The sequence below is a fragment of the Pseudovirgaria hyperparasitica genome (assembly GCF_010093815.1).
Source record: "Pseudovirgaria hyperparasitica strain CBS 121739 unplaced genomic scaffold EJ05scaffold_14, whole genome shotgun sequence".
Taxonomy (NCBI): domain Eukaryota; kingdom Fungi; phylum Ascomycota; class Dothideomycetes; order Acrospermales; family Acrospermaceae; genus Pseudovirgaria; species Pseudovirgaria hyperparasitica.
In genome coordinates this window covers 245365-269720 of record NW_022985562.1, presented here as the reverse complement: position 1 = coordinate 269720, position 24356 = coordinate 245365, and the positions used below count along the sequence as shown (strand labels likewise).

The 24356-nt window shown below is 52.0% G+C and overlaps 10 protein-coding genes across 10 annotated transcripts; 7 read left to right on the top strand and 3 right to left on the bottom strand.

Moving 5' to 3' along the window:
• Positions 1-117: 117 nt before the first annotated feature.
• EJ05DRAFT_468056 (NGP1NT-domain-containing protein) lies at positions 118-2421 on the top strand (the record flags this gene model as incomplete). The annotated part of the gene is made up of 3 exons (XM_033742864.1): positions 118-304; positions 357-1107; positions 1381-2421. The coding sequence occupies exons 1-3, from the start codon at positions 207-209 to the stop codon at positions 2419-2421; spliced, it is 1890 nt and encodes a 629-aa protein (XP_033597485.1). The 5' UTR covers positions 118-206.
• On the bottom strand, positions 2129-4141 carry EJ05DRAFT_478846 (FAD/NAD(P)-binding domain-containing protein). The gene is made up of 4 exons (XM_033744542.1): positions 4018-4141; positions 3745-3954; positions 3335-3689; positions 2129-3279 (listed from the first exon to the last, which is right to left on the bottom strand). Exons 1-4 carry the CDS (start codon positions 4087-4089, stop codon positions 2489-2491), a joined length of 1428 nt encoding a protein of 475 aa, XP_033597484.1. The 5' UTR covers positions 4090-4141; the 3' UTR covers positions 2129-2488.
• Positions 4142-4557: 416 nt separating this feature from the next.
• Positions 4558-6235, top strand: EJ05DRAFT_478845 (RmlC-like cupin). Its single transcript, XM_033744541.1, has 4 exons — positions 4558-4877; positions 4936-5100; positions 5159-5428; positions 5495-6235. Exons 1-4 carry the CDS (start codon positions 4619-4621, stop codon positions 5794-5796), a joined length of 996 nt encoding a protein of 331 aa, XP_033597483.1. The 5' UTR covers positions 4558-4618; the 3' UTR covers positions 5797-6235.
• Positions 6236-6622: 387 nt separating this feature from the next.
• On the top strand, positions 6623-9296 carry EJ05DRAFT_503342 (uncharacterized protein; the record flags this gene model as incomplete). Its single annotated transcript, XM_033747403.1, has 7 exons — positions 6623-6745; positions 6842-6942; positions 7056-7807; positions 7852-8188; positions 8234-8721; positions 8772-8984; positions 9040-9296. 7 exons carry the CDS (start codon positions 6623-6625, stop codon positions 9294-9296), a joined length of 2271 nt encoding a protein of 756 aa, XP_033597482.1.
• An 848-nt stretch (positions 9297-10144) lies between these two features.
• Positions 10145-12282, top strand: EJ05DRAFT_442822 (FAD/NAD(P)-binding domain-containing protein; the record flags this gene model as incomplete). Its single annotated transcript, XM_033742054.1, has 2 exons — positions 10145-10603; positions 10666-12282. The coding sequence occupies 2 exons, from the start codon at positions 10145-10147 to the stop codon at positions 12280-12282; spliced, it is 2076 nt and encodes a 691-aa protein (XP_033597481.1).
• Positions 12283-12857: 575 nt separating this feature from the next.
• On the bottom strand, positions 12858-13546 carry EJ05DRAFT_513349 (DUF1748-domain-containing protein). The gene is made up of 4 exons (XM_033748425.1): positions 13372-13546; positions 13274-13313; positions 13168-13210; positions 12858-13013 (listed from the first exon to the last, which is right to left on the bottom strand). Exons 1-4 carry the CDS (start codon positions 13375-13377, stop codon positions 12866-12868), a joined length of 237 nt encoding a protein of 78 aa, XP_033597480.1. The 5' UTR covers positions 13378-13546; the 3' UTR covers positions 12858-12865.
• Positions 13547-14195: 649 nt separating this feature from the next.
• Positions 14196-16196, top strand: EJ05DRAFT_442357 (pyruvate kinase; the record flags this gene model as incomplete). The annotated part of the gene is made up of 8 exons (XM_033742032.1): positions 14196-14316; positions 14398-14442; positions 14506-14552; positions 14608-14688; positions 14743-14864; positions 14920-15753; positions 15810-15891; positions 15945-16196. 8 exons carry the CDS (start codon positions 14196-14198, stop codon positions 16194-16196), a joined length of 1584 nt encoding a protein of 527 aa, XP_033597479.1.
• Positions 16197-17084: 888 nt separating this feature from the next.
• On the bottom strand, positions 17085-18178 carry EJ05DRAFT_513347 (uncharacterized protein; the record flags this gene model as incomplete). The annotated part of the gene is made up of 1 exon (XM_033748424.1): positions 17085-18178. The coding sequence occupies exon 1, from the start codon at positions 18066-18068 to the stop codon at positions 17085-17087; it is 984 nt and encodes a 327-aa protein (XP_033597478.1). The 5' UTR covers positions 18069-18178.
• Positions 18179-18547: 369 nt separating this feature from the next.
• Positions 18548-20409, top strand: EJ05DRAFT_442582 (threonine dehydratase catabolic; the record flags this gene model as incomplete). Its single annotated transcript, XM_033742043.1, has 3 exons — positions 18548-18769; positions 18831-19047; positions 19100-20409. The coding sequence occupies 3 exons, from the start codon at positions 18548-18550 to the stop codon at positions 20407-20409; spliced, it is 1749 nt and encodes a 582-aa protein (XP_033597477.1).
• A 1839-nt stretch (positions 20410-22248) lies between these two features.
• Positions 22249-24084, top strand: EJ05DRAFT_494138 (carboxylic acid transport protein; the record flags this gene model as incomplete). Its single annotated transcript, XM_033746170.1, has 6 exons — positions 22249-22376; positions 22440-22702; positions 22767-22932; positions 22989-23055; positions 23110-23362; positions 23414-24084. The coding sequence occupies 6 exons, from the start codon at positions 22249-22251 to the stop codon at positions 24082-24084; spliced, it is 1548 nt and encodes a 515-aa protein (XP_033597476.1).
• Positions 24085-24356: the final 272 nt, after the last annotated feature.

Sequence of the window (24356 nt, the reverse complement as noted above, 5' to 3'; positions counted from 1 at the left end):
TGTCTCCGACAAAGGTCTGCTCGCGAGAGAAAGTTGCGGCGAACTGAACGGAGATGGATGACATAAGCATGACCCATACCTAGGTATCTTAGCGCCAAAATATTTCATCGGTCGTCCCGCCCACACATAACTTCACCTCGATTATATCGCGGGCCATCTCCGCGGCACACTCTATAATCAAGAAAGCGGTCGCAGTAATTGTCAAGATGGGTACTCGTAAGAAGGAAGCCTCTCGTAAAGAGCGGCAAGGTAAGACCAGTGATGGCATGGCGAACGTCAAGACGAAAGGCGAGAATTTCTACAGGTGTGAGGCCAACAGATCAACGAAATGCCGATACAACACTGACTTATTACAGATCTGCCAAAAAGGTCAAGACCCTGAACATGTTCAAGGATGGCAAAGCGCAGCGCAATGCAGAGGGAACAATCACAAAGGCTGCGTCTTACCAGTCCCGCGATGCTCCCGTAGCCCGAGTAGAACCAAATCGCAAGTGGTTTGGCAACACGCGGGTGATTTCCCAAGATGCTCTTGAAGCCTTTCGAGGCGCTGTTGCAGAACAGTCATCCGACCCGTATTCGTATCTTCTTAAGCAGAACAAATTACCCATGAGTTTGATTCACGACAATAAGAACACAAAGAATGGCCTCAAGCAACATCAGGCGAAGATTGCAATCGAGACCGCACCATTCAAAGACACATTCGGGCCCAAGGCACAAAGAAAGCGCGTCAAACTTGGTGTTAGTAACATCGAGGATCTGGTAGGAGACACGGCTAAATCGCACGACACCTACGTCGAGCGCTTAGAGCAACAGAAACTCCTTAGTGGCCGATCCGGGGAGGATGGCAACGAAGATGGGGAACCAGATGACCTCGCGAATGCTACGACTGCACGAGAAGCCATCTTTTCTAAAGGTCAAAGCAAAAGGATATGGAATGAGTTATACAAGGTGATTGATTCCTCCGATGTCATCATACATGTGCTCGATGCACGAGATCCTGAGGGTACTCGCTGTCGACATGTTGAGAAATTTTTGAAAGAAGAAGCACCGCACAAGCATCTACTCTTTGTGCTCAACAAGGTGGATCTTGTACCATCAAGTATCGCTGTAAGTCATACTCCTTCCCTTATGCATACTTCTCATCAGAATGCGCATGCATTCCCATCATTTAAGTCAAGGCTCTTTCTACACTTAATTGTGTTTCATAGAAAGAATCTGTTACAATGGTGGGATATCAATTATGTTCCCGTAGTTGAGGGCCGTCTTGGCTTTTCAATTGGCCTCGTTCGTTTTGGAGGAGGCCGCAAAGGGTTCAAGGTGTTCCGTCGAGTTGAAGTTCGGCTCTGCTTCACGCAGATCTCCCCGTGCCGAAATTCTTAGTTACGTTTCACACACGCTCTTCTATCGCTTGTTTTTTTCGATGTTCGAGGACTCGTTGCTAATGCAAACAAGGCCTCTTGGGTACGAAGACTGTCAAAAGAGTATCCCACGCTTGCATTCCATGCATCTGTAAACAATTCATTCGGCAAAGGCTCACTGATCCAACTTCTGCGTCAATTTTCCTCTCTTCACTCTGATCGCAAGCAAATCTCTGTGGGCTTTGTCGGCTATCCTAACACTGGAAAATCAAGCATCATCAACACGCTTCGTAAGAAGAAAGTCTGCACCGTTGCCCCAATCGCCGGAGAGACCAAGGTCTGGCAGTACATTACCTTGATGAAGCGGATCTACTTGATCGACTGTCCTGGTATTGTGCCACCGAGTATGACAGACACAGATGAGCAGCTATTACTACGCGGAGTAGTTAGAGTAGAGAATGTGGAGAACCCAGAGCAGTACATTGAGGCAGTTTTGAGTCGCTGTCAGCAACGACATCTGCAACGCACCTATGAGGTCAAGGATTATTCCAATGCGATAGAGTTTCTGGAGAAACTAGGTCGCAAAGGCGGAAGACTCCTCAAAGGCGGCGAGGTCGATCTGGACGGCGTTGCTAAAATGGTCCTGAATGATTTCCTGAGAGGCAAGATTCCATGGTTTACTCCGCCACCTCCATCCGAGCAAGATGGCGAGAGTGGCGTAACTGGAAGAGAAGGCAGGCTTGGTGAAATGGGTAAGAAGAGGAAACGGGAAGATGAAGAAACGACCATTGACGCTGCGGGTGCGTCATCCCCGGCAATCGACGAGGAATTCGAGGGCTTTGACGACAATGATGTCGAGGTCAATGAAGATGATAATAACAACGATGATGATTCGGATAGCATCCCCTCGGATGCCGTCGTCGATCTCGATTCTGAGGACTCAGTCTCAGGCGTTGAAGATACAGATGCGGCGACACTGGTGGCCCCTGAAAGCGACGAGGAGTCGTCAGTTACACATACTGCGCAGAAACCCAAAGCAAATAAGCGAAGGAAAAAGGTTTAGATTACAGCCCATATACCCCACGAATGAATACATTCCACAAACGCAGTCTAAAATACGACTCAAAGCCTCACTCCCGAAAAGCAACCCTCACCTCCATCTCTGCATCATACGCATATGTCCAAGCCTGCGTCACCGGATCGCTCCATTGATTCGCACTCTCAACAAAGTGCACCCCTTCCACCTCCGCACGCATACTTTCATCGCGTGCCCGCTGCTCTGCTCCATCCTCAAAGTGCCACAGTTTCCCCTGCACCCACGCCGCCTGCTGCATCCCACTCGTCCGCTTCAGCCTCACACTCTCCCACACCCCGAGCGCTCTCCCCATATCCTCTTTCCGCCCAACACACCCTATCGCCTCCGCAAGCGCAGCCCCATCCTCCACAGCCATCGCAGCCCCCTGGCTCATATACGGCAGCATCGCATGCGCCGCGTCACCAAGCATACACATCTTCCCGTCCCTATGCACCCACCGTGGCAGCGCATCCCTGTACGCCATCAGCGGCCAACGCGTCGTCTGCTCCACCATGTCCAGCACGCCCACGATCCGTGGATCCCAGCCCTCAAACTGGCGCTTCATCTCGGCGACGTTGTCGTCTTGCCGCCAGGTCGCCGGATCCGTGGTCGCCGGGTGCGAAATGACGAGGTTGAACGTTTCGCCGGCCGCGATGCTGTAGGCCATGATGTGGCGCTGGGGCCCGAGCCAGAGGTTCTGGCCTGGACGGTCGAGGAGTTCTGCTGTGCGTGGGTCGGCGCGCATTTTTTGGGTCGACACGGTGGCGCGGTAGGCTGCGAAGCGGGTGTATCTTGGGGGTGTGTCTGGGGTGGTGAGGATGGCGGGGCGGGCGAGTGATTTGACGCCTGTTGTTCGGTGAGTATGCTGGTGTGTGTGTGGACGGGGGAGGGGACAACGAACCGTCTGCAGCGACGATGAGATCTGCCGTCTTTTCCACGCCGGTATGGAGGGTCAGGCTGGGTTTAGAAGGGTCGTACTGGAGGACTCTGGCGTCTGTCTGGACGGTCACGCCGTGCTTGAGTGCTAACTGGAGCAGCGCGTCGAGTAGATGTGCGCGATGGACGACCCAGTACGGCGCATCATACGATTCGCGAAAGTCGGGTAACAGTTTCGTGTATCCTATCTTTGCGCCATTGCGCCATCTTCGCAGCGTGATGGCTTCGGTCTCGACGGCCTTGCCTTGGAGGAAGGGCGCGATGCCCCAGGCCAGGAGAAGGCGGCTTGAATTGGGCGGGACCTGGATGCCTGCGCCGACCTGATGACGATGTTAGATGACCTTTTTTTAAATGTTGGATTAGGGGGAAGCGTTCCTCTCCGAGCTCAGGGGCGGCTTCGAGAACGGTCACGGTGTGGCCCTTGCGGGCGAGTGCAATAGCTGCCGATAGGCCTCCGAGGCCGCCGCCGACGACGATAATGTTCAGTTTCAAGGACGAAGGCTCTGCCTTGTAGCCATCTGCACGAGAAGATGCAGCGTCGAGTCGCTTCAAGAAGTGTAGACTTCTGGTGGGATAAACAAGACTCTATGGCCATTGAGTACACGGTCGTCCTATGTCGTCGTTGTCGTCTTTCATCATTTCACTCACTTCTGTGTTTTGAAGTCTTCCGGTACTCTCTTCGCTCGCATCGGTATGACTATTTGTTTCTGCTGATGACATCTTGACTATGAGCTGTTTCAAAACTACTAAGATTTCGAAACAATCCGCTCGAGAGTGATTGAGCCTCTATGTATACTGGGCCCCGTTGAATCTACTGTCCCGCTGCAAGGCTCCCATGCAGTGCCATTGGTGTGGAGATCAGATCAACATGATCATGGACGGATCGAAATATACCTTTTATGCCCGCCGGTAACCGGAACCACAGCCTCACTCATACCTCATACCTCATACCTCATACCTGACAACTCACACCTCACGACTGACAGAACCTTATGTGGTGAGAAAGCGGTATCATGGACTTGCGGGGCAGCGTTCCCGCCCTGTCCCCGAGAGACAAGAACAATGCGGGGAAGCTGTATGCGGCGTGGTTGGGATGTCGGCTTTAACTCCGGTCCCACGAGCCGGCAGCCGCGAAGCACTAAACATATAATCGCGACAATATGGGTTTCCAGAGCGTTTGGTGTTTCACATTGACGTTTGTGAACTGCGGTCCTTGTTTCGAAACTCCGAACCTATCTCAATACACAACATGCCATCTGCAACCTCCGAGAACAACAACAACAACAAGCAAGATGAGGTCCAGAAGTTGATTGAAGCAGCTTCGGAGCACGGTGGTGTTCCATTGTGGCCTCAGATGAAGAGATTCAACCCAGCCCGACCGGATCCGAAATGTGTTCCGTTTCAGTGGAAATATGAACAGCTTCGTCCTCTGCTGCTAAAAGCGGGGGAGCTAGTCACAGAGAAAGACGCTGAAAGGAGGGTTTTGATGCTAATTAATCCTACGCGAGGTAAGGTGGAATGATGTGCAGCCTAGCGTCTGAAATGCTCACTTTGGTTGGTTGACAGAGGGCCCTTATACGACCGATACACTATATGCAGGTCTGCAGCTAGTGATGCCAAATGAGACTGCTCCAGCACATCGACATACTGCCTTCGCGGCTCGATTCATCATTGAAGGGAACGGTGGATTCACAGCAGTGCACGGCAAGCGCATCCGTATGAACCGTCGAGGTAGGTGATATACTACTGCACAAAAGCACTGCGGTATCAATAGACTCACCTTGATCAGATGTCATTTTGACCCCGACACAGAACTGGCATGATCATGGCAAGGACGGATCAGGCCCTATGATATGGCTTGATGCACTGGACCTGCCACTGTTTCAGTTCTTCCCTGTGCACTTCGTGGAACACTATGACAAGCCTCGCTACCCAGCAGACGATGTCGATTCGGAGACATCTCCGATTGTGTTCCCATGGTCGAAAATGCAACAAGCGTTGGATCACGATGAGCGAGATTGGACGTCGCTACCATATCTGAAGGCAGATGGACGTCAAGGTATGTAACGTGGTGCACGAGCCATATTCCCGAGGGAACGTTCGTTGAGCTAATATGACATTGAAGTGAGCAAAACGATCGGCTTATCTGCAGCACGACTGCGTCCAGGCTGCTCGAGTGAGGCAGTACAAGAAACGGCATCGAGCGTATATCACATCGTCAGTGGTAAGGGCTACTCGGTCCTAGGTGGCACGAGGTTCGATTGGCAAGCTGGTGATTGCTTCTGTATTCCTGCGTGGGTCAAGTACCAGCATTTCGCGTTGGACGAGCCTGTGTACTTTTACCGATTTGATGATAAGCCCATGCTGGAATCGTTGGGATTCTATCGCTGGGAGGGGATGGATACCGAGACTCTTGTGTCCAGCTGAGGTAATCGGGTGAGCTTAGCACAGTCGGCGTACAGGTCTGATGGAGGTCAGTTGGCATGATGACGAGACTGAAGCATCAGTCGTGTACAAGATGTGTATTAGCGCTAGGTAACGTTAGCTGAGTAGTAGTGTGAATTGAAATTGGTAGACACTCGCGTGCCTGGCCCTGGTTCCATGCTGGAGCTGACCAGGTTGGTGGAGTTGCTTGAGTCGATCATATAGCACGAGACACGGGACGGAAAAGACAAACGTGCCACCTGTGAACCGAACCGGTCGAGCCAAGACGAAAGATGTTGTGGGACGCGTCAGAATGATGGCGGAGGCGGAGGCGGAGGCAGAGGTGGAGGATGCAAATAGGCTGGAATGAGAGAAGTTGTAGTAGTGTGGTATAATGTTAGGTAATAGTAATATTCGACGTATTCTAAGTTGGAAGATCCATACATACATGATAATTACATGCATACAGCTAATTATACAGCCATACAAGCGTACTTACTGTACATCCAGACAGGCGCCCGTTGCCCTCCCCGGCTGTCTCCCCCCAGTCGCCCAGTGTGTCCGCCCGCCCGCCGAAACCCCGCCCGCCGAAACCCCGCCCGCCAAATCGCCCCTAGCTACGGCGCAGTTTTAGCAGTCAATTCCAGCTTTCCAGCCAGCACCTCCCGCCTACTTTTATACTTTTATCCACTGTCTTCCCACTCTTTCCCCGCCCCAGTATTTGCTGCCCTTGCTTTCTCCCCGCCTACGCCCTGAGATCGTCCCCCCCCTCGCCGCCCCTTACTGTTGTTGTTACTCCACTACTTACTCAGTCCGCTCAAAGCATTCAATGTCCGATACCAGTTCCAGAGCTGCTTCGAAAAAGGCCGATGGTGATGACGGCCAGGAGCAGCCTAATAAAAGGAGAAGAATCGCATTGGCTTGTTCGGCCTGTCGGGCTCGCAAATCACGTGTACGTTCGCCGTGTTGCTGTTGTGCTCCTTACGCTTCTACTGTCACCATCCAGAATTGGAGGCACCTTGGAAACTTCTAACCAATCGTCTGTCAGTGTGACGGCGCACGGCCAAAGTGTGGTTTATGCAGAGACCTGGGCTTCGAATGTACCTATGTTCAGGCTGCATCGTCTACCAATGTCATTGTGGGCAAAGAGTGAGTCGCCTCCAGTAGCATCCATGAGCTGCTCGATCCCAACGTATCTCCATCTATCCACGCGAGCCCGCAGAACATGGATGAATTAGTGCTGATCATCCTTCATCACGAAGATACTTCTCCTCATTGGAGGACCGCGTGCAGCACATCGAGGACACTCTGGATGGCTTCCGGACTAGCATCAATGACTTGAATCTCAACATCACAGGGAGACCAGTCAAGCCAGATGTCCCGCGTACTGCTGAGCCAGACAATGATCACATGATGGAGCCCGACACAGCTGTTGGTGACGACCAAATCAATGAGGTCTTCGCCCTTGGTGACGGCTTCAGAGCCATGGAGCAAGAGACCGGCTTCTTCGGTCCATCATCTAACATTGCTTTCCTACGTCATATCGCCAAAGCAGTCGGTAAGGTCAAGAAGGCGCCAAATCAGCTACCCACCCCAGCTTCTGTTGAGTCTGACAACCTCGATGGAGGAGTCCTGGAGATACAACGGCCAGGTTCACCCATCAGACAAGTCTTTCACACTCAGCGCATAGATGTTTTCACCCTGCCCTCAAACCAAGAGACACTGGGATATATTGAGAGGTACTTTGATGACCCTGGCTTTCTGTACCCTTTCTTACATAAGCCAACGTTTCTTGCGACGTATCATGAGATGCGAAAGAGAGACCCAAGGGAGGTTCCCAGAACATGGCTTGGTTTACTGAACGTAGTCATGACCATGGCAACAGCAACGAAGCAGCCATTCGACAGGAATTCCAGTAATTCTGAGGAGCGGTTCAAGGAAGCCGAAAAGTTCTTCAAAAGGGGCATGATGCTGTGCCAGAGACCCATGATGCGTGGCACAAGTGTCGAAGTTGGTCAGTAGCTCCTGGTTTGTGCATATTATTGTTGACAGGTCCAGTGCAATTCTGTTTACTAGCCAGCATGTATCTCCAGGGGAGTCAAAAGTCCATCGAAGCATGGACCATCCATGGCCTTGCTGTCAAGGCTGCATTTCAACTGGGTCTCCATTCAAGAGAGGCCTCGCACAAGTACACCGGCATGCAGAGAGCTCTTCGCAGTAGAGCTTGGTTCGGTTGTGTTCTGGTAGACAGGACGCTGTCCATGACGTTTGGGCGTCCTGCGGCCATCCCGGATGACTATATTCGGGTTGATCTGCCAGAGCCATGGCCAGAATATGAACCTCCGTCAGCGAATAGGACAGTCAAGGACAGCACTATCTTCATGAATATGACAATGTTTGTCAAGTAGCAGTCCAGGGAATTCATGGCTAATGTTGACAGACAACTTTACCGGTACATGTGGCAAGCCATTGACGAGTTATACCAAAAGAACCTTGGCTCTGACATGCCGTTACCTCTTCAGCAAACGGTAGCTTCCATGCTCCGGATAGACAATGACATGTCAACCTGGGAAGAGGCGCTACCAAGTCACCTCCGCTTACGATCGTCGCAAACGATCGCACTCGACATGCACAAGCCACCAATGCATCACGTCGCCACCTCAGATGAACGTTTGTCATTCCTATTGACCCTTCGATATCATAACGTGCGACTTCTCATACATCGACCTCTTCTGGCCAAATTCCTTGATGTCTGTGCAATATCGGGGGGAGATGCTACCGAGATTGCCATCTTAAACCAGCATGGCGCAGCTAGTCTGCACGTCAACATTCGATCAGCTGCTGAGATTATTGAGAGTATCCATGCAGCGGCCCATTCGGCGAGCAAACGACCAACGCTCGGGGCCTGGTGGTTCTCCCTGTATTACAGTATGTGTGCCGTCAACAACTGCTTTCCAATACACTGACTACCCTCTCAGCCTTCAATGCTGCACTTGTACTCTTTGCTAGCCTGGTAGTAGTCCGCCCAGAGAACTTGGATGCACCACCAGTTACCGAGGAGACCATTACGCTTGCCAAGGAGTCCTTAGGGAAGGCACTCGAGATCATGGCGGTGCTCGACAAGGGTAATGTCATGGTCGACCGATGTGCACAGTACCTTGGGCCGCTGGTCGCATTTATCAACCAAATATGTAAGTTCTCACACCTTTTATACGTCCGTGTTGATGCTAAAAAAACAATCAAAAGTCCAAATCCCAGTTCCTGTGTCGGCCGATCTGTTCCAGAGCGCCATTCCGTACGGGGGCGTGAGCGGTGATCCAAGCTACACGACGCTGCCGAATGATCCAACCCAGTTCAGCATGGACTTTGGCGAGTTCATGATGCCTAGCGATATGGATTGGATGAGCTGCTACTTCAACCCGAACAATCAGCAAATACCGGGCCCAGAATTTCCCAGTACGTGGCCCAGCAGCGGGCCTGGAGTCGGCACGAGTATGGGATAAAGTAAAACGAGACGATCAACACAGCATTCAGTAGTGTGTGTGCGGAGAATAATTATAATTCTGCTATCTCGTCACGTGGGAAAGTGAATGCCCGAACTGCTGCCAAGACAACGCTAGTGTCGTTGGTCCATGTTTCAGATTCAACATGGGTACGTACCTACATACCTAATATCACCCCCTCACCGTAATCTGCTTGAAACGTACTCCACATTCCCGCCTGCCTGCCCCAAAGATCGCAAAGTGCATGAAACGCCACAGTCTTCCTTAAATCTTCTTCCAACAGGGCCAGTGCCAAATCCCACTGCGTAATTAGCCAGCCAGCCAGCCAGGTCCTCCTCTTTGCCCATCTCGTATTTCGGCATCGTTCCTGATAAGAAAAGTCCACCCCCCCCAAATGAATCGTTCAACAACTTACCATGCCGATGATCAAACGTCAGGTTTCGGATCCGGTCACACAAAGATTAGCTGCTTAGCTTATGGGTGTGCGTGATACATCAATTTGTGATCCCAAAGGGGCCCCTTGGTCATGCTTGGGGGGGGGCAGAAAAGGGTGGGCGGTTTGCCTGAGGTCCAGACCAGACCGAACCTTGCTCGCTACATAATTAATGCCGAACCATAATTACAACTTTTTACCTAACTTCCCGTCCTGGTGGGTGGGTGGTACATGTACATGTACCTGCGACGAGGTCTTTTCGTCGGGACTGTCTGTCGCTCTTCGCACGTAGCCTTGACGGCAAACAACACACATATTTTTATTTCTTTTGGGCTCGAAAAGCTGGTCTTTTGGCAGTTTCATTCCTTAAAGATATATATCATTTTATATTCTTCTTCTATTTCTTTCCCCTGCAATGAGTTTCTTCGCGTCGCTTTCTATATCCTTCTTCTTCTCCTTCTTGGCACGAGCTCTTGCGCAGCCGGCATCTTCGTGTCTAGGACATGCAGTCTCCAGTCCGATCGGGGCATCTCCAACGACTACTACAGTCCCCACACCCTCACCAACGGCACACGCGACTGTTCCAGTCTCCGACTCCTCGTATGACTATATCGTAGCGGGCGCTGGGCCAGCGGGAATCATCGTCGCCGAAAGACTTGCAGAAAGTGGCGCGGAGGTCCTACTGATCGAAAGAGGGCATGCGTCGACATATGTCTCCGGGGGCAGAGCCGTGGTGCCCTGGAACAGTACCGTCACTCGGTACGATGTACCTGCCTACGCTGATCACCTGAGCAGCATGTCCGACAGGAGTGCATACTGCGAGGATACTGCGTCTCAAGCTGGGTGTATTCTTGGTGGTGGGAGTATGGTTGATGTGAGTTTACCCGTATGGTTGGGTCAGTGGTATGATGAGATGCTAAAGCGGTGCGTGTCTAGGCTATGATGTTTGTCAAGCCCCAGGCGCGAGACTTTGACGATAACTGGCCCGATTCCTGGAAGTGGAAGGATGTCAAAGGGGCCGCTGACCGGCTCTACACGCGTAGTCCTGGAACGAGTCTGGCGTCAATGGACGGGGAAAGGTATGACCAGGGAGGGTTTGATATAGTGTCGACGTTTCTGTCGAGGAATGGATTTGCGGAACGTAATGCTTTGTTGGAGCCGGATGCGAAATACGAGACGTATTCATATCCGCCATGGAATATCCAGAATGGCAGGCGTGGTGGTCCTGTGGTGACGTACTTGCCGATTGCTCAGAAGTTGCCCAACTTCCACTTGAGCCTCAACACGAAAGTTGTCCGCGCCGTGAGAAGTGGCTCGGCGGTTACTGGCGTTGAAGTGGAGACCAGCAGTGGCAGACATATCATCAACGTCAAGTCCAACGGGAAAGTGATCCTGTCTGCAGGAGCGCTATCAACACCGCGGATTCTTTTCAACAGCGGTATCGGACCGTCTGATCAGATCCAGATTGTTGCGTCCGGGAGTAGTCGTGTCCCCCTACCCCCGACAGAGCAATGGATCAATCTCCCTGTCGGACAGGGGCTCAAGGACCACCCAGTCTTCACACTCAAGTTCTCCACCAAGAATACAACGACAGCTCTTGCGCCAACTGCCTTTACCAATCCCAGCCTCCACGACATAGACCTCTTCGCCCAAGGCGCCGGTCTCCTCTCCCAAAGCAGCCAACGTCTCGCCTTCTGGACCTCCGTAAACACAACATCCGGAAGCCAGAAGTTTATCCAGGGGACATGCAGCATGCCCTCAAACAACACCATCGAAATGAAAATCTCCCTCACACACGGCCTCTCATCCGTCGGCTCACTCGGCATCACCAGCGCCGGCGCGACCGAATTCACAGCCACGCCATGGCTGAACACCGCGGACGACAAAGAAGCCGTCTCCCTCTTCCTCGACAACCTCCTCGCCTACAGCAGATCCGACGCCTCCACCCTCACACTCCAAACCGCCTCCGATCCAAGCACAGTCACCAGCGCAGACCTCATCACCGAATACGTCTCCGGCTCACACTTCGTCGGCACCGCCAAAATGGGCCCCGACGACGGCCGCGCAAACGGCACGGCCGTCGTCGACCTGGACACCAGGGTCTACGGTACAGACAACCTCTTCGTCGTCGACGCGTCCTTCCATCCAGACCTGCCGACAGGCGACACCCAGGCCATCGTCATGCTCGCAGCCGAAGCTGCAGCCGCGAGGATCCTGGCACTTGGCGGCAGTTCAACGCCAGTGGTTCCAGCAATCTCCAATCCAACCGTCTCACCCATCTCTACTCCCAACCCCGTAGCTCCTAACCCACCCTCCTCCCCCAACGCCAACAACGGCGCGCCCGGAGATCAAGCGAGGACATCGCCCGAACTAGTAACACAAGATCCAGACCGCAGACCGAATGCCGTGAAGCGCAGCGTGAACGGCTACGAGGAGGCGTACAAGTCGAGGCGGCCGGTGTCGTTGGATGTGGTCGAGGACGAGGATATGGTGGAGAGGCGGATTCAGTGGGAGAGGGCGAGTTTTCTGGATAGCTACTACCGGGATTTTTAGAGGGTTTGGCTTGAAGGGGGAGGTGGGGATAGAGATTCGGGGGGTTCGGTTCAGATGTACATATTTGGGATTTTGGGACTTTTTGCATTGTGTTGTTTGGGTGGTGTGGGCTTTCACGTAGGGTTTATGACACGGCTGTCTGGATGCTATTAGTCGCTCGTCGGATATAGCGACCGGATACGCATGTGACTACTGCTTTAGGTCAGATGGACCGCTAGAGAACTTGCCAAAGTGTTGTGTGAGACATAGTTCCTTCCACACAGTCTACTCGCCTCATGCTACGTTCTTTCCTATTATGGCACAGCTTTGATAGTCCCGTACCAGATGTATAGTCAAATTAGACACAAACTTGCTATATGCGTTCGAGTGGTGTTGGATTGGCAAGCGAGCCAGTATATACACATCATAAACCTTAACGCCCTCATGAAATCCTGCATAATTCGTCCAGCTTCTCTAACCTAAGCCCAAGAGCGGTGACGCTACCACGAACCTCCAGCACCATAAGTGTTCCCAAGCCACACCAAGTGCCCATCTCGTCTCGCCGTATATCGAGGTCCCAAAAAGCTCCAGCTGTTCTCCCCCATCACGGATCCCGTCTCCGCTCAAAGTATGATGTGGCGCCCATGACCATCACGCTCTGGTCCATCGCCCACTCGCCGACCCAGAGGTAGTTGTCGATCCATTTCTTGACGTCGGGCGAGGATGTGATTTGCTCGGATCGGACGCTGGGGCTAGAGTCCCATGGAAGTGGGAGAGATTAGCTTTGTGCTTTTTTTTGTTGATTCTTCTCTTTCTTTCAAGACAAGACGGCGGCATGGAGACCGGGCTCGGAAGGGGGGGTAGTAGGGTAGGGTAGGGTAGGGCAGGAGGGTAGGGTAAGCATACGTAAGACCTGTGGATCGCTTTACACCGGCGAGGAAGGCGGAGACTGGTGGGTGGTGTAGTGGTTAGCAACGATGCTGAGATGGACTCGAAAAGAACAAGAGCATACTAAGTACGGCATCAAAGGCGTAGTGCGCGACGCGACCGAGCTGTTCAGGCTGTTAGCTCTGGATCGGGCATGTGTACACGAGGCTCCTAGGAACATACCACCATGGCGGCGGGGTTGCAAGGGGGAGAGCAGAGCAAGAGGGAGCCGAGTCTAAAGTGATTTTGACAGCGAGCACGGGTTCTGTCTGAGTGGAAACGGTCGAGTATGCAAAGACTCGGGAGGAGTGAGGAGCGAGCTTGCGGTGTTTTGATAGCTCTGGAGTAGGATACGAAGTGTTGTGATGGATGGGATGGATTGGGTGTCGGAGCCTCGAGGTGACACGCCCTGACCGCCTTGACGAGGCTAGGCTTGTAACAGTCTAGCGTGACTTGTCATCATATAGCAGCCTGAGGCGCCAATTGTGGACGGACGGAGCCTTATCACTGGCGCGGGGGGCATTCAAGCGCGGCGGCGGCAGCAAAACCAGAGAATTGAAAAGATCGTCTAACCCTCCACGGAACCCTAACAAGCCCTAAAGCAACGAAAAAAACACAAAATAAAATAAATAAATAAATAATACTGCTGCAAGGCATGCTGCATCTGCATTCTTTGTTTGCAAGAAGAAGACACCTCTGACGTAAATCTGGCTCTGTGCACCGAGACTATATTAATACCTGCTGCACTTCCCCCGAGTCGCATTCCACCTGTTTCATCCTCTCTCCCCTCTCACCGCGTCATTTTCCGAGCTCTCTTCGCACTGCCCCACTAACTATAACGGCTGAGGTATGTGTTGCTCAACAAAACCCTCCGACACACTACGGCCGTGTCCGACCAACTGTTCCTACAATTGACTGACTTGTTTTCTTGTCTCTCTCTCTCTCTAGCTATTGACTTCTTTTGAAAAATATACCCCGACGACGCACCGTACCTTTTACCTTTCATCATGGCCAACGCTCTGGACCACCTCAACTCTGGCCGTACCAGAATCGAATGGCTGTCACAACTGAACACTGAGTACCGTCCGCAGAAGAACTACCGTCGGACTTCTATCATTGGCACCATTGGTACGAGCACTATCACTTTCTGCCTTTACTCGAGGCTCGATTGGACTCGGAAAATAGCTTTGCTAACTGTCCTGTCCGTAGGTCCCAAGACGAATTCGGCGGAGAAGATCAATGCTCTCAGGAAAGGTGCGCAACAGCTCAATAGATCTCTAGTCTCTCACTGACTGACTGACTGACTCTCTCTCATAGCCGGTCTCAATGTCGTTCGCATGAACTTCTCCCATGGTTCGTACGAGGTACGAAACTCCGTCCCTCTCCATACGCGGTGCCAGACCCTAACAGCCAGCACAGTACCACCAGTCTGTCATCGACAACGCGCGCGCCGCAGAGAAGTCCCAGCCGGGCAGGCCTCTTGCTATTGCTTTGGATACCGTATGTTACCTCCAGCCCGGCGAGCAGACCTAGAAGACTCATATTTGCTTGTAGAAAGGACCCGAGATCCGAACCGGAAATACTGTCGGGGATGCAGACATTCCGATCAGTGGCGGTGATGAGATAATAATCACCACCGACGAGAAGTATGCCACAGCCAGTGACAACAAGAACATGTAAGAAAGCAATCTAGGCAAAGGTGGTATGCTCGAAATTGACTCTTTCTTTTAGGTACGTCGACTACAAGAATATTACCAAGGTGATTGAAAAGGGCCGGGTGATATACGTCGACGACGGTGTTCTGTCCTTTGTTGTGGAGGAGATTATTGACGAGAAGAACCTCAAGTGCAAGTGCTTGAACAATGGCAAGATCTCCTCCAGGAAGGGTGTCAATCTGCCAATGACCAATGTCGACCTTCCCGCTCTCTCAGAGAAAGACAAGGGCGATTTAAGATTTGGTGTCAAGAACAAGGTCGACATGGTCTTCGCATCCTTCATCCGCCGCGCCAGCGACATCACTGCCATTCGCGAGGTCCTCGGACAGGAGGGCAAGGATATCCAAATCATTGCCAAGATTGAGAACCAACAGGGTGTGAACAACTTCGACGAGATCCTGAAGGTGACGGACGGTGTCATGGTCGCCCGTGGCGATCTTGGTATCGAGATTCCGCCTTCCCAAGTCTTTATCGCACAAAAGATGATGATCACCAAGTGCAACATCGCCGGAAAGCCTGCTATCTGCGCTACCCAGATGCTTGAATCCATGACCTACAACCCCCGTCCTACTCGTGCTGAAGTTAGCGATGTTGGTAACGCCGTCCTCGATGGTGCCGACTGTGTCATGTTGTCCGGTGAGACGGCCAAGGGCAACTACCCGGTTGAAGCTGTCACTCTGATGCACGATACTTGCTTGTTGGCTGAGGTTGCCATTCCTTATGTTAATGCATTTGATGAGCTGAGAAAGCTTGCACCGGTTCCTTGCCCTACTACTGAGACTTGCTGCATGACTGCTGTCAGTGCTAGTCTGGAGCAAAATGCCGGTGCTATCATCACCCTTACTACCTCGTAAGTACAGGCATGGTCTGTAGCGACTCAAACAAACGAAACTAACACATCTCCAGGGGCAACACTGCTCGTCTCCTAGCCAAGTACCGCCCGGTTTGCCCAATTATCATGGTCACTCGCAATGCCACTGCATCCCGCGTAAGTTCTCACGCTCAGATCTTGATATTGTACATTGCTAATTAGTCGTCTAGTACTCCCACTTGTACCGCGGTGTCTATCCCTTCCACTTCAACGAAGAGAAGCCCGACTTCAAGAACGTTCCGTGGCAGGAGGACGTCGATCGCCGCCTGAAATGGGGCATCCAGAACGCAATCAAGCTCGGCATTCTCAGCAAAGGAGACATCGTCGTCGCTGTCCAGGGCTGGAGGGGCGGTATGGGCCACACCAACACCATCCGCATGGTACCTGCAGAGGAGGATCTTGGATTGAACCAGGACGCATAAGCGGCGGGCTTGGGCTAACTACGGGCTGATATCTGACTTGATGCGATGGATATGTTTGCAATTGCGATATAAAGGCGTGACGGCACACAGACAGCATGAAATAAAAAAAGGATAGATTGGATGCTAGAACTTGATTTGTCTCATGGATTCACCACTACCACCCCATTCATTCATTCATTCATTGATACGTACGTGAATTCTTACGCATTCAATTCGTTCAGGGTGGGGTCCTTTTTACTTATCTTAGCAGATCGTTCCGACGGTTCCATCCGATCATTTCAAAGTGGTCCCGCACCCCCCCACGCTAACTAAGTAACTACATGTAACTACTGTAGCAAATGGATGATGATCTGCAGAGACCCCACTTGCCCAGGCTGCCAGGGTGATGATTTACCCAAGCATAACGACCACGTGGGAATTAATTAGCACTTGTGATCTGCGACATCTTCTGGGACCCTTAGCTTGCGAGACGGTATGTGCAAAGAAAAATCCGGATAACCAAAAGCAAAAAGGTGTAGTAAATTCTGCGAAGTAGAGATGAACGCCGTAGTTGCGGGAAAAGACAAACAAGGAGAGACTTGACGCTGAGATGATGACTGGGGGTTATCGAAAGAAAAAGAGTTATTGATATGCAGCAGCCGCTTTGAAATGAAAAATTACCCAAAAGATCCGGGAAAATGCATAGAGTTTGGTATAGCCATGCTATGCCATGCCATGCCATCCATGCAACGCCACGCAAAACCACGCAAAGCCAAATATCGAAAAAAAGGGAAGAAAATGAGAATGGTTTATGTCCAGGTGCCGGTCTTGCAGATACTACCAAAGATCTGAATCGTCACCAGTAGCTCATCCATCAATCAATCGTTCCACGAACGCAGACGGGCTCCATCAGACCAGCAGCAGTACACCGCCGACGACAGCAGAAGCCAATACAACAACAACACCACCCCCGCGAGACGTCCACGACCCGCCCAACCGCACCCCACCAGATCTCCTCCGCGCCGTCGGATGATACACAAGCGCCGTAACCACGGGCGTCGAAGTCGCCGACCCAGGCGCCGCCGGCGTCGCACCCGCAGAAACACTCGACGAAGTCAACTCCGCCGAAGCCGTCGGCGTGGGACAATCGGTGCCGCCCGTGAGCGAGCAGGGCGGCGAGTCAAAGTAGCTGGAGCAGGTGTAGTCGGAGTAGGGGGGCGGGTCGGCGTCGGGTGAGCGGGTGAGCGAGGCGGAGTGGGACTGCTGCGAGTAGCTGTCGAGGCGGCAGGTGGTGTGCACGCAGTCGTTTGCGAGCGGGTAGGCGTGGTTGTTCTGGCAGGAGCGGACGCATTCGATGGAGGCGCAGGGGACGTTGCGGGCGTTGTAGGCGATGGGGAGGGCGGTGTCGCCGTCGAGTTTTTGCTGGTTTATTGGGATTGGGGGTGTCCAGCGGTAGGGGTCTTGGAGGTCGGGGCCTTGGTTGCGGTGGCGTTTGAGGGCGAGGTAGTATTTTACTTGAGGGGAGGGGTTGGAGGAGGAGGAGGAGGAGGGCTGGCCGATTTTGTCGGGGAGGGTGAGGATGTAGGGCCAGGAGCCCATTTGGATTGTTTCGTTGGTGAGGAGGGCGCAGATGAGGCCTGGGTAGCCGGTGAGGTCGGGGTCGGAGGTGGCGATGTTGTCGGCGGCGAGGAGGATGTCGAAGGATTGCCACATGTTGTCGCTCGAGTCTTGGTCTTCGACGGGGGGGTAGACGCAGCCGATGTTGGCGGCTAGGTCGATTTCGAAGTCGCCTGGATCTATTGTCATGTTGAGCCTGCCGTTGTTCATGAACCATAGGGCTTGGCTGTGAGTTGTTGAAAGAAGGAGAACGAGTAGATGTCGTGGGACGAGCATCTTGTTTTGATGGCTATGTGGTGTGGTTGGGAGGTATGCGCTTAGGATGTGACTAGAGGTGAGCTTTCTATGACACTACGTGGCCGAGTGGATTCATAGAAGACCTGAGCATAGACAAATCCTCGAGTCCTGGCAGTGATGAGCACAAACTGCAACTGATCCTACCTTTGACTGTTAATGCTAGCAAACGTCAAGGGGAATGCTCGTCATCTAGATGAGCAGGCCGTGTGACAAGTGAAGAAGGTTATGCAGGTCATGATTACAGACTCCAAGCTTTCACGCACCATAGACCGTGACATAGCTTAGTCTCGGCGAGTTCGAGACATGGTCGAAGGATGTTATTGTTGTGAAGTTGAAGTGGTCACGGCTGATGTCGCGAAGCTCGGACCACCAAACTACCTGCAGTAGCACGTCACACCGAAATATTTATGATTGTCGCATTTGCTACCTTTAACACCAACCACCGCAACCAATTCGATATGGCCGCTTCAACGCCCATAGAGGGCTATTCACGCCCGATAACCCCAAACTCAACGACCAATGGCTTTCCAAACGGCTCAATGTCACCCACTACACCAATCGCCAAAACCGGCCTGTCGCTGACAGAATACACCGCCAATCCCTCCCCACCATCAGGACTGCGATCCAAGGCGCAATTGGCAGTCCCGCAAGCATTCGTGCTTCCAAATGGCTATCCTGATGTATGATGGCCTCCCTAGACAGACCTCCTGCCTCGATTTCTCACGCCTGACTCTTACGCAGTATTTGCGACTCATCCTTACATCTCGCGTGTACGATGTGGTGGAAGAGACTCCTCTGACGCATGCTATCAATCTGAGCAATCGACTTGAGAGTAATATCTTGATAAAGCGCGAAGACCTGCAGCCCGTGTTCAGTTTCAAGCTTCGCGGGGCGTACAACAAGATGGCGCATCTGGAGTCTAGGGAAAGGTGGAAGGGTGTCGTTGCGTGTTCAGCGGGTAAGCCTACATACTAGCATGACGCAAGAAACATGCTGATGCGAAAGTCCAGGAAACCATGCCCAAGGCGTTGCCTACTCCGCTCGGAAGCTCAAGATTCCTGCTACCATCGTGATGCCGTCTGGAACGCCTGACATAAAGCACAAGAACGTGTCAAGACTTGGGGGATCAGTGGTGCTGCACGGTGATGATTTTGATGCTGCAAAGGCTGAAGCCGCACGTCTGGAAATAGCTCACGGCCTAGTCAGCATACCACCATTCGATGACCCGTATGTTATCGCAGGACAAGGCACCATCGGCATGGAAATCCTTAGGCAGACGAATCTTCAAGATCTTGAAGCGATATTCTGCTGTGTAGGAGGTGGGGGACTCATTGCAGGCATTGGCGTGTACATCAAGCGTATCGCCCCACACGTCAAAATCATTGGTGTAGAAACATATGATGCAAATGCGATGGTTCAATCACTGCGTCTGCGCAAAAGGGTAGTGCTGAAGGATGTCGGGTTGTTTGCGGATGGTGCCGCTGTCAAGACGGTCGGAGAAGAGACTTTCCGCATATGCTCCGAGGTAGTTGACGAAGTCATCGAAGTCACGACAGATGAGACTTGTGCAGCCATCAAGGACATGTTCGAAGACACCCGCGCCATCGTTGAACCAGCTGGAGCACTCGCCCTTGCAGGTATCAAGAAGTATATCAAGATGCATCCGTCTGCAAACACCAACCGAGGTCTGGTTGCAATCGCATCTGGTGCCAACATGAACTTTGATCGTCTTCGCTTCGTGGCTGAGCGTGCAGCTTTGGGAGAGAACAAGGAGGCGTTGCTCAGCGTTGTCATACCGGAACAACCTGGCGCATTCGCAAGTCTTATAAAGAATGTGAACCCCCTCTCTGTAACCGAATTCAGCTATCGTCTACGGAATGCCAACAGCGATGGCAAGGCACATATCCTCATGGGTGTTTCCATGAACGCCATGACAAGGAGAAAAGATCTTGCGACGCTTATTCAGCGACTCGAGGCTGACGGTATGAAAGCAACGGATCTGTCTGGTGACGAGCTAGCCAAGTCGCATCTGCGTTATCTTGGAGGTGGAAGAAGCAATGTCCAGGATGAACGTCTATATTCCTTTGAGTTTCCGGAGCGACCAGGCGCGCTGTTCAAATTCCTCACCACTCTACAACCAGGCTGTAACATTTCTCTCTTCCACTATCGGAACTATGGCGGTGATGTTGGAAAGATTCTTGCTGGCATCCAAGTCCCAGCGGGCCAGGAAACGGGAATCAAAGAGTTCCTGAAGGAAATACGGTACCCGTTCACGGAAGAGACGAATAATCCGACATACCAGGCTTTCCTCTTGGAGTAAGCTGCACCGATCGCTAATTATCTTTCACACTATCGACAAAGCAACAAGCGCTACATGGGTTGTATTTGAGATCTGGTATTATCTTTCTAGCACGGCGCTTTTCTTGTCCGCCCATATGGTGATTGCCAGATACTTTGAGTAATCAAGACTCGTCAACCCTGCTGCGATGCCGAATCTGATATGCGGAAAAGCCAATCCGGTTCTAGAATCAAACATGAAACCCACTCGAAGAGCGACTGTTGAGGCCACATGGCAGAGACCAGCATATTGTCCTATCACACCCCAAAGATCTGACAGCACCATCGCACTACTATGACGCCGGCAGATGTCAGAATATGGGTTACTGTTTCCGTCGCCTATTATGTGGAGTACGGCCCAGGCACGTGTGCCATGCACGCTGTGACGTTACTTGTGGTTCCGGTGGGGAACTAAACTGGATCTGACGGTGTACTGTGTATGTATCTAGCTGTCGGCCGAGCATCTTGCACCAAATCTAATACCCAGGATCAATCCCAGATTGCATATGGCCCACACAGACTTTGTTCTGAAGCAGTGCAAACAAGCCTGTCAACTCAACCTTGTATCTCGTGTCTCCAAGGGGCCGATGTCTGGTGTGGCCAGTTTGTCTTGCTTGGTTTCTTGGTGAGGCTTGTGTGCACCTCTCAATAACAAGCCGTGTCCTTCTTTGACTTAATTAGATGCTGCCTCAATAACTACACATTGCCGGCTAGATGACCCAATGAGCCTTTCTCAGCTCTGGCCGCGTCCCGCAAGGGCAATATTAAACCTCACGGACAGAATGCCGTTGATAGCATGCCTGGAACTGTGCCGCCGAACCAATGACTGGTGACTGTATAGTCTTGGCAACGAATAGCCCGCCGGTCAATCCCTCACATATTGGTGTTCGAAGGATTCTTGCCATGTCTTTCCGCCATCTACACCCATATCACACGCCAAACCAACGACAAACCAAACTTGCCAAGAAGTCCGTACCCACTAAGCTTACGCCGAGACCGCGTCTTAGGAACCAGCGCTAGGCTATCCCGTCTTGGATTGCGCGGTGGCTGCATGGCAGAGCTTGTTCTTCCCCTTCACTGCTTTCTCTCAGCGTTGCCTTGCGACTACGGATTGGACTATAGCAGCGTAGTACTCCGGCATTCCCTCAATCTTGGAATGGTTGCAGGCCCGGTGCCGGGCCTTCTTGGTGAGAAGCTACCACGGATAGAATACCAATCCCGGCAATGGGCTGTCACAAGGTTGGCCAGCCCACACATCCCTGCCTGCGGGGGACATTGATACTGGGGTATCTGGGGTAACGGGGCTATTCACACAGACACCCCTCCATCCATCCTCTATACTGTCTCTCCGCAATCTTCAAGACGGTTTCGACTCGGAGATGGCATCGAGACGGGCAAAACAAGGATCAACCTACCGCTCTTGTACCACATCATTGCTTGAAAGGTCTTAGATCAAAGCAATCGACAACACGCAAGGGCTGACTATATCGACGTCAAGTAGTAGTGGCTTGTGGTTGTCGAGCTGTGGATGCGGCACCGTCGCAGTGGCGGTCTGGGCTTTCTTGGCTGCGTTTCGATGTACCCGGACACAGAAAAGTCGTGTGATGCTTGAGGTTTACTCCGCTGAACCCGTCTGGCAGCGCGGTACGACCACCGCACATGTATAAAAGGGTGTTCCCATGCGAGCCATCATCATTGGAGTTCCCTGCGTCACTTCTGCATCTTGACCGTCCACCTGGGCCGATCGTTGATAACGAGCAGTCTTTGCCCGCAGCTCGCATCCATATAGAATTCACCGCCAGCTTACTTATCTACAGCCATCATGGCTACACAAAATGAGCCTGCGGACCCCATTGTCCGTGGCACATTGGCTACGGCGAAACAATCATTCAGAGACCTCTTTGTCTGGAAGCAGCGAGTGGTTGTTACGAATGAGTTCGGCGAAACATAGTAAGACCGACTCAGCCAATGCATAATACCTCTTCACAATTTCTAACACATTGGCTTGTGTAGCACAGAATGGCAGTCGCCCGAACCACTCAAGAATCCATTTACCATGTTCGCTCAGCTGAGCTTCAAGGATTGGCTCTTCTTCCTCGTTGGACTCTTCTCCTGGACTGCCGATGCGTTCGATTTCCACTCGTTGTCAATTCAAACGACCAAGCTGGCGAAGTACTATGGCAAGACTAATACTGACATCACGACGGCTATTACTCTTACGCTTCTGCTCCGTTCAGTCGGTGCTGCATTTTTCGGACTTGCAGGTGACAAATTCGGTATGATACCTCCCTCACAGTCCGATCGATGAAATGGCGAAATATCATTTCTAATTGCTATCAGGTCGTAAATGGCCGATGGTCATCAACATGATCATCCTGGGTATCCTTCAGGTTGCAACCATCTATTGTGGCACCTTTAGCCAGTTCCTCGCAATCCGATCACTGTTTGGATTGTTCATGGGCGGTGTTTATGGCAACGCAATCGCCATGGCTCTTGAGAATTGCCCGTAAGTCCTCATACACATTCGCTTAGCACTGGGAATTCCGAAGCTAATAAAGTCAGAACCCAAGCTCGTGGATTGATGAGTGGAATCCTCCAACAGGGATATTCGTTCGGATATGTCCTTGCCGTAAGCCCATACTCATACCAACCTCAAAGATTCTGTACGCTTACACTCGTCTAGGCATGTGCCAATCTGGCTGTTGGCGGCGAAACCAACTCTTGGAAGACCGTATTCTGGGCTGGTGCAGGGCTTAGTATCGGCATGGGTCTCGTTCGTGCTTTGTTCCCAGAATCGAAACAATTCATCGAAGCAAGAAAGGCCGGCAAGAAGGCTGTTGCTCCTGGTGCTTTCTGGTTGGAGACGAAGCAGATGCTCAAGCAAGAGTGGCGCATGGTCGTATACTGCATCATATTGATGACGTGGTTCAACTACTGTGAGCAGAACTACTCAGAACTCTAGACCAAGTCACTAACTCATTCTTCAGACTCTCACACCTCTCAAGACTCGTACACTACATTCATGAAAGATAGCAAAGAGCTCTCGAATGGTCCCGCTAGCCGAGCCAGCATCATCATGAAGACCGGTGCTTGCGTCGGTGGCACGATCATCGGCTATGTGTCTCAATGGTTCGGTCGCAGGCGAGCCATCATTGTGGCTGCTCTCATGTCATGTTTGATGATACCCGCCTGGGTGCTACCAGAAGGCGAGCGCAGCCTTTCCGCCAGCGGCTTCTTCATGCAATTCTTCGTGCAAGGCGCCTGGGGTGTGATTCCAATTCACTTGAATGAGCTTTCTCCGCCAAGCTTCCGTTCCAGTTTCCCTGGTATCACATACCAGCTCGGTAACATGATCAGCTCGCCCAGCGCGCAAATTGTCAACGCTATCGCTGAGAGGAGAAGTCTGTTCGTTACAAGCACGAGCGGTGACAAAGTACCTGCCTATGGTCCTACAATGGCAATCGCAACAGCTATCATCGCTATTGGAATTGCTGTCACCACAGCGCTTGGTCCCGAGAGGAAGGGCCGTAGCTTCGAAAACGCACTGCCGATTGGTGCGGCACACCAGACAAAGGACATTGAGGAGGGAGACTTGTCTCGCCAAGGTAGCTCTTCGGACGAGAAGGTTCGCAGCGAGAAGATCGAGGTCAAGGCCTGAAAATAGATCATGATGTTTAGTCGTTCTTCAAGCTTAAGAACTACATAGTACATGAATATAAGCAAGCATTGAGTTGCAGCGCATATAAAGCGCATGTAAAGCTCACTTACTTGACCTTTCTATGCACCACGTGTTAGTATGCAATTGTCATTATATATAGATAAGTATTCTACGGACCCTTGCGCGCACAACAGTCTTCCACAGATTTTATACATAGACGCAAATTGCCCATCACGTGTTAGCGTATCATTAGCGTGTTTATGGCGCTAGCG

Excerpts from the sequence above, each read along its gene's own strand:
- EJ05DRAFT_513349 (XM_033748425.1), bottom strand. Across the intron at positions 13,211-13,273 it reads CGCCTTTGATGCCGTACTTA|TCTCCGCCTTCCTCGCCGGT; the intron begins GTATGCTCTTGT and ends ACCACCCACCAG. Across the intron at positions 13,014-13,167 it reads AAGCGATCCACAGGTCTTAC|CCCCAGCGTCCGATCCGAGC; the intron begins GTATGCTTACCC and ends ATGGGACTCTAG.
- EJ05DRAFT_478846 (XM_033744542.1), bottom strand. The coding sequence starts at position 4,089 with ATGTCATCAGCAGAAACAAATAGTCATACCGATGCGAGCGAAGAGAGT. Across the intron at positions 3,690-3,744 it reads CCGCCCCTGAGCTCGGAGAG|GTCGGCGCAGGCATCCAGGT; the intron begins GAACGCTTCCCC and ends CATCGTCATCAG. Across the intron at positions 3,280-3,334 it reads TCTCATCGTCGCTGCAGACG|GCGTCAAATCACTCGCCCGC; the intron begins GTTCGTTGTCCC and ends ACCGAACAACAG.
- EJ05DRAFT_478845 (XM_033744541.1), top strand. The coding sequence starts at position 4,619 with ATGCCATCTGCAACCTCCGAGAACAACAACAACAACAAGCAAGATGAG. Across the intron at positions 5,101-5,158 it reads CATCCGTATGAACCGTCGAG|ATGTCATTTTGACCCCGACA; the intron begins GTAGGTGATATA and ends CACCTTGATCAG. Across the intron at positions 5,429-5,494 it reads GAAGGCAGATGGACGTCAAG|TGAGCAAAACGATCGGCTTA; the intron begins GTATGTAACGTG and ends ATGACATTGAAG.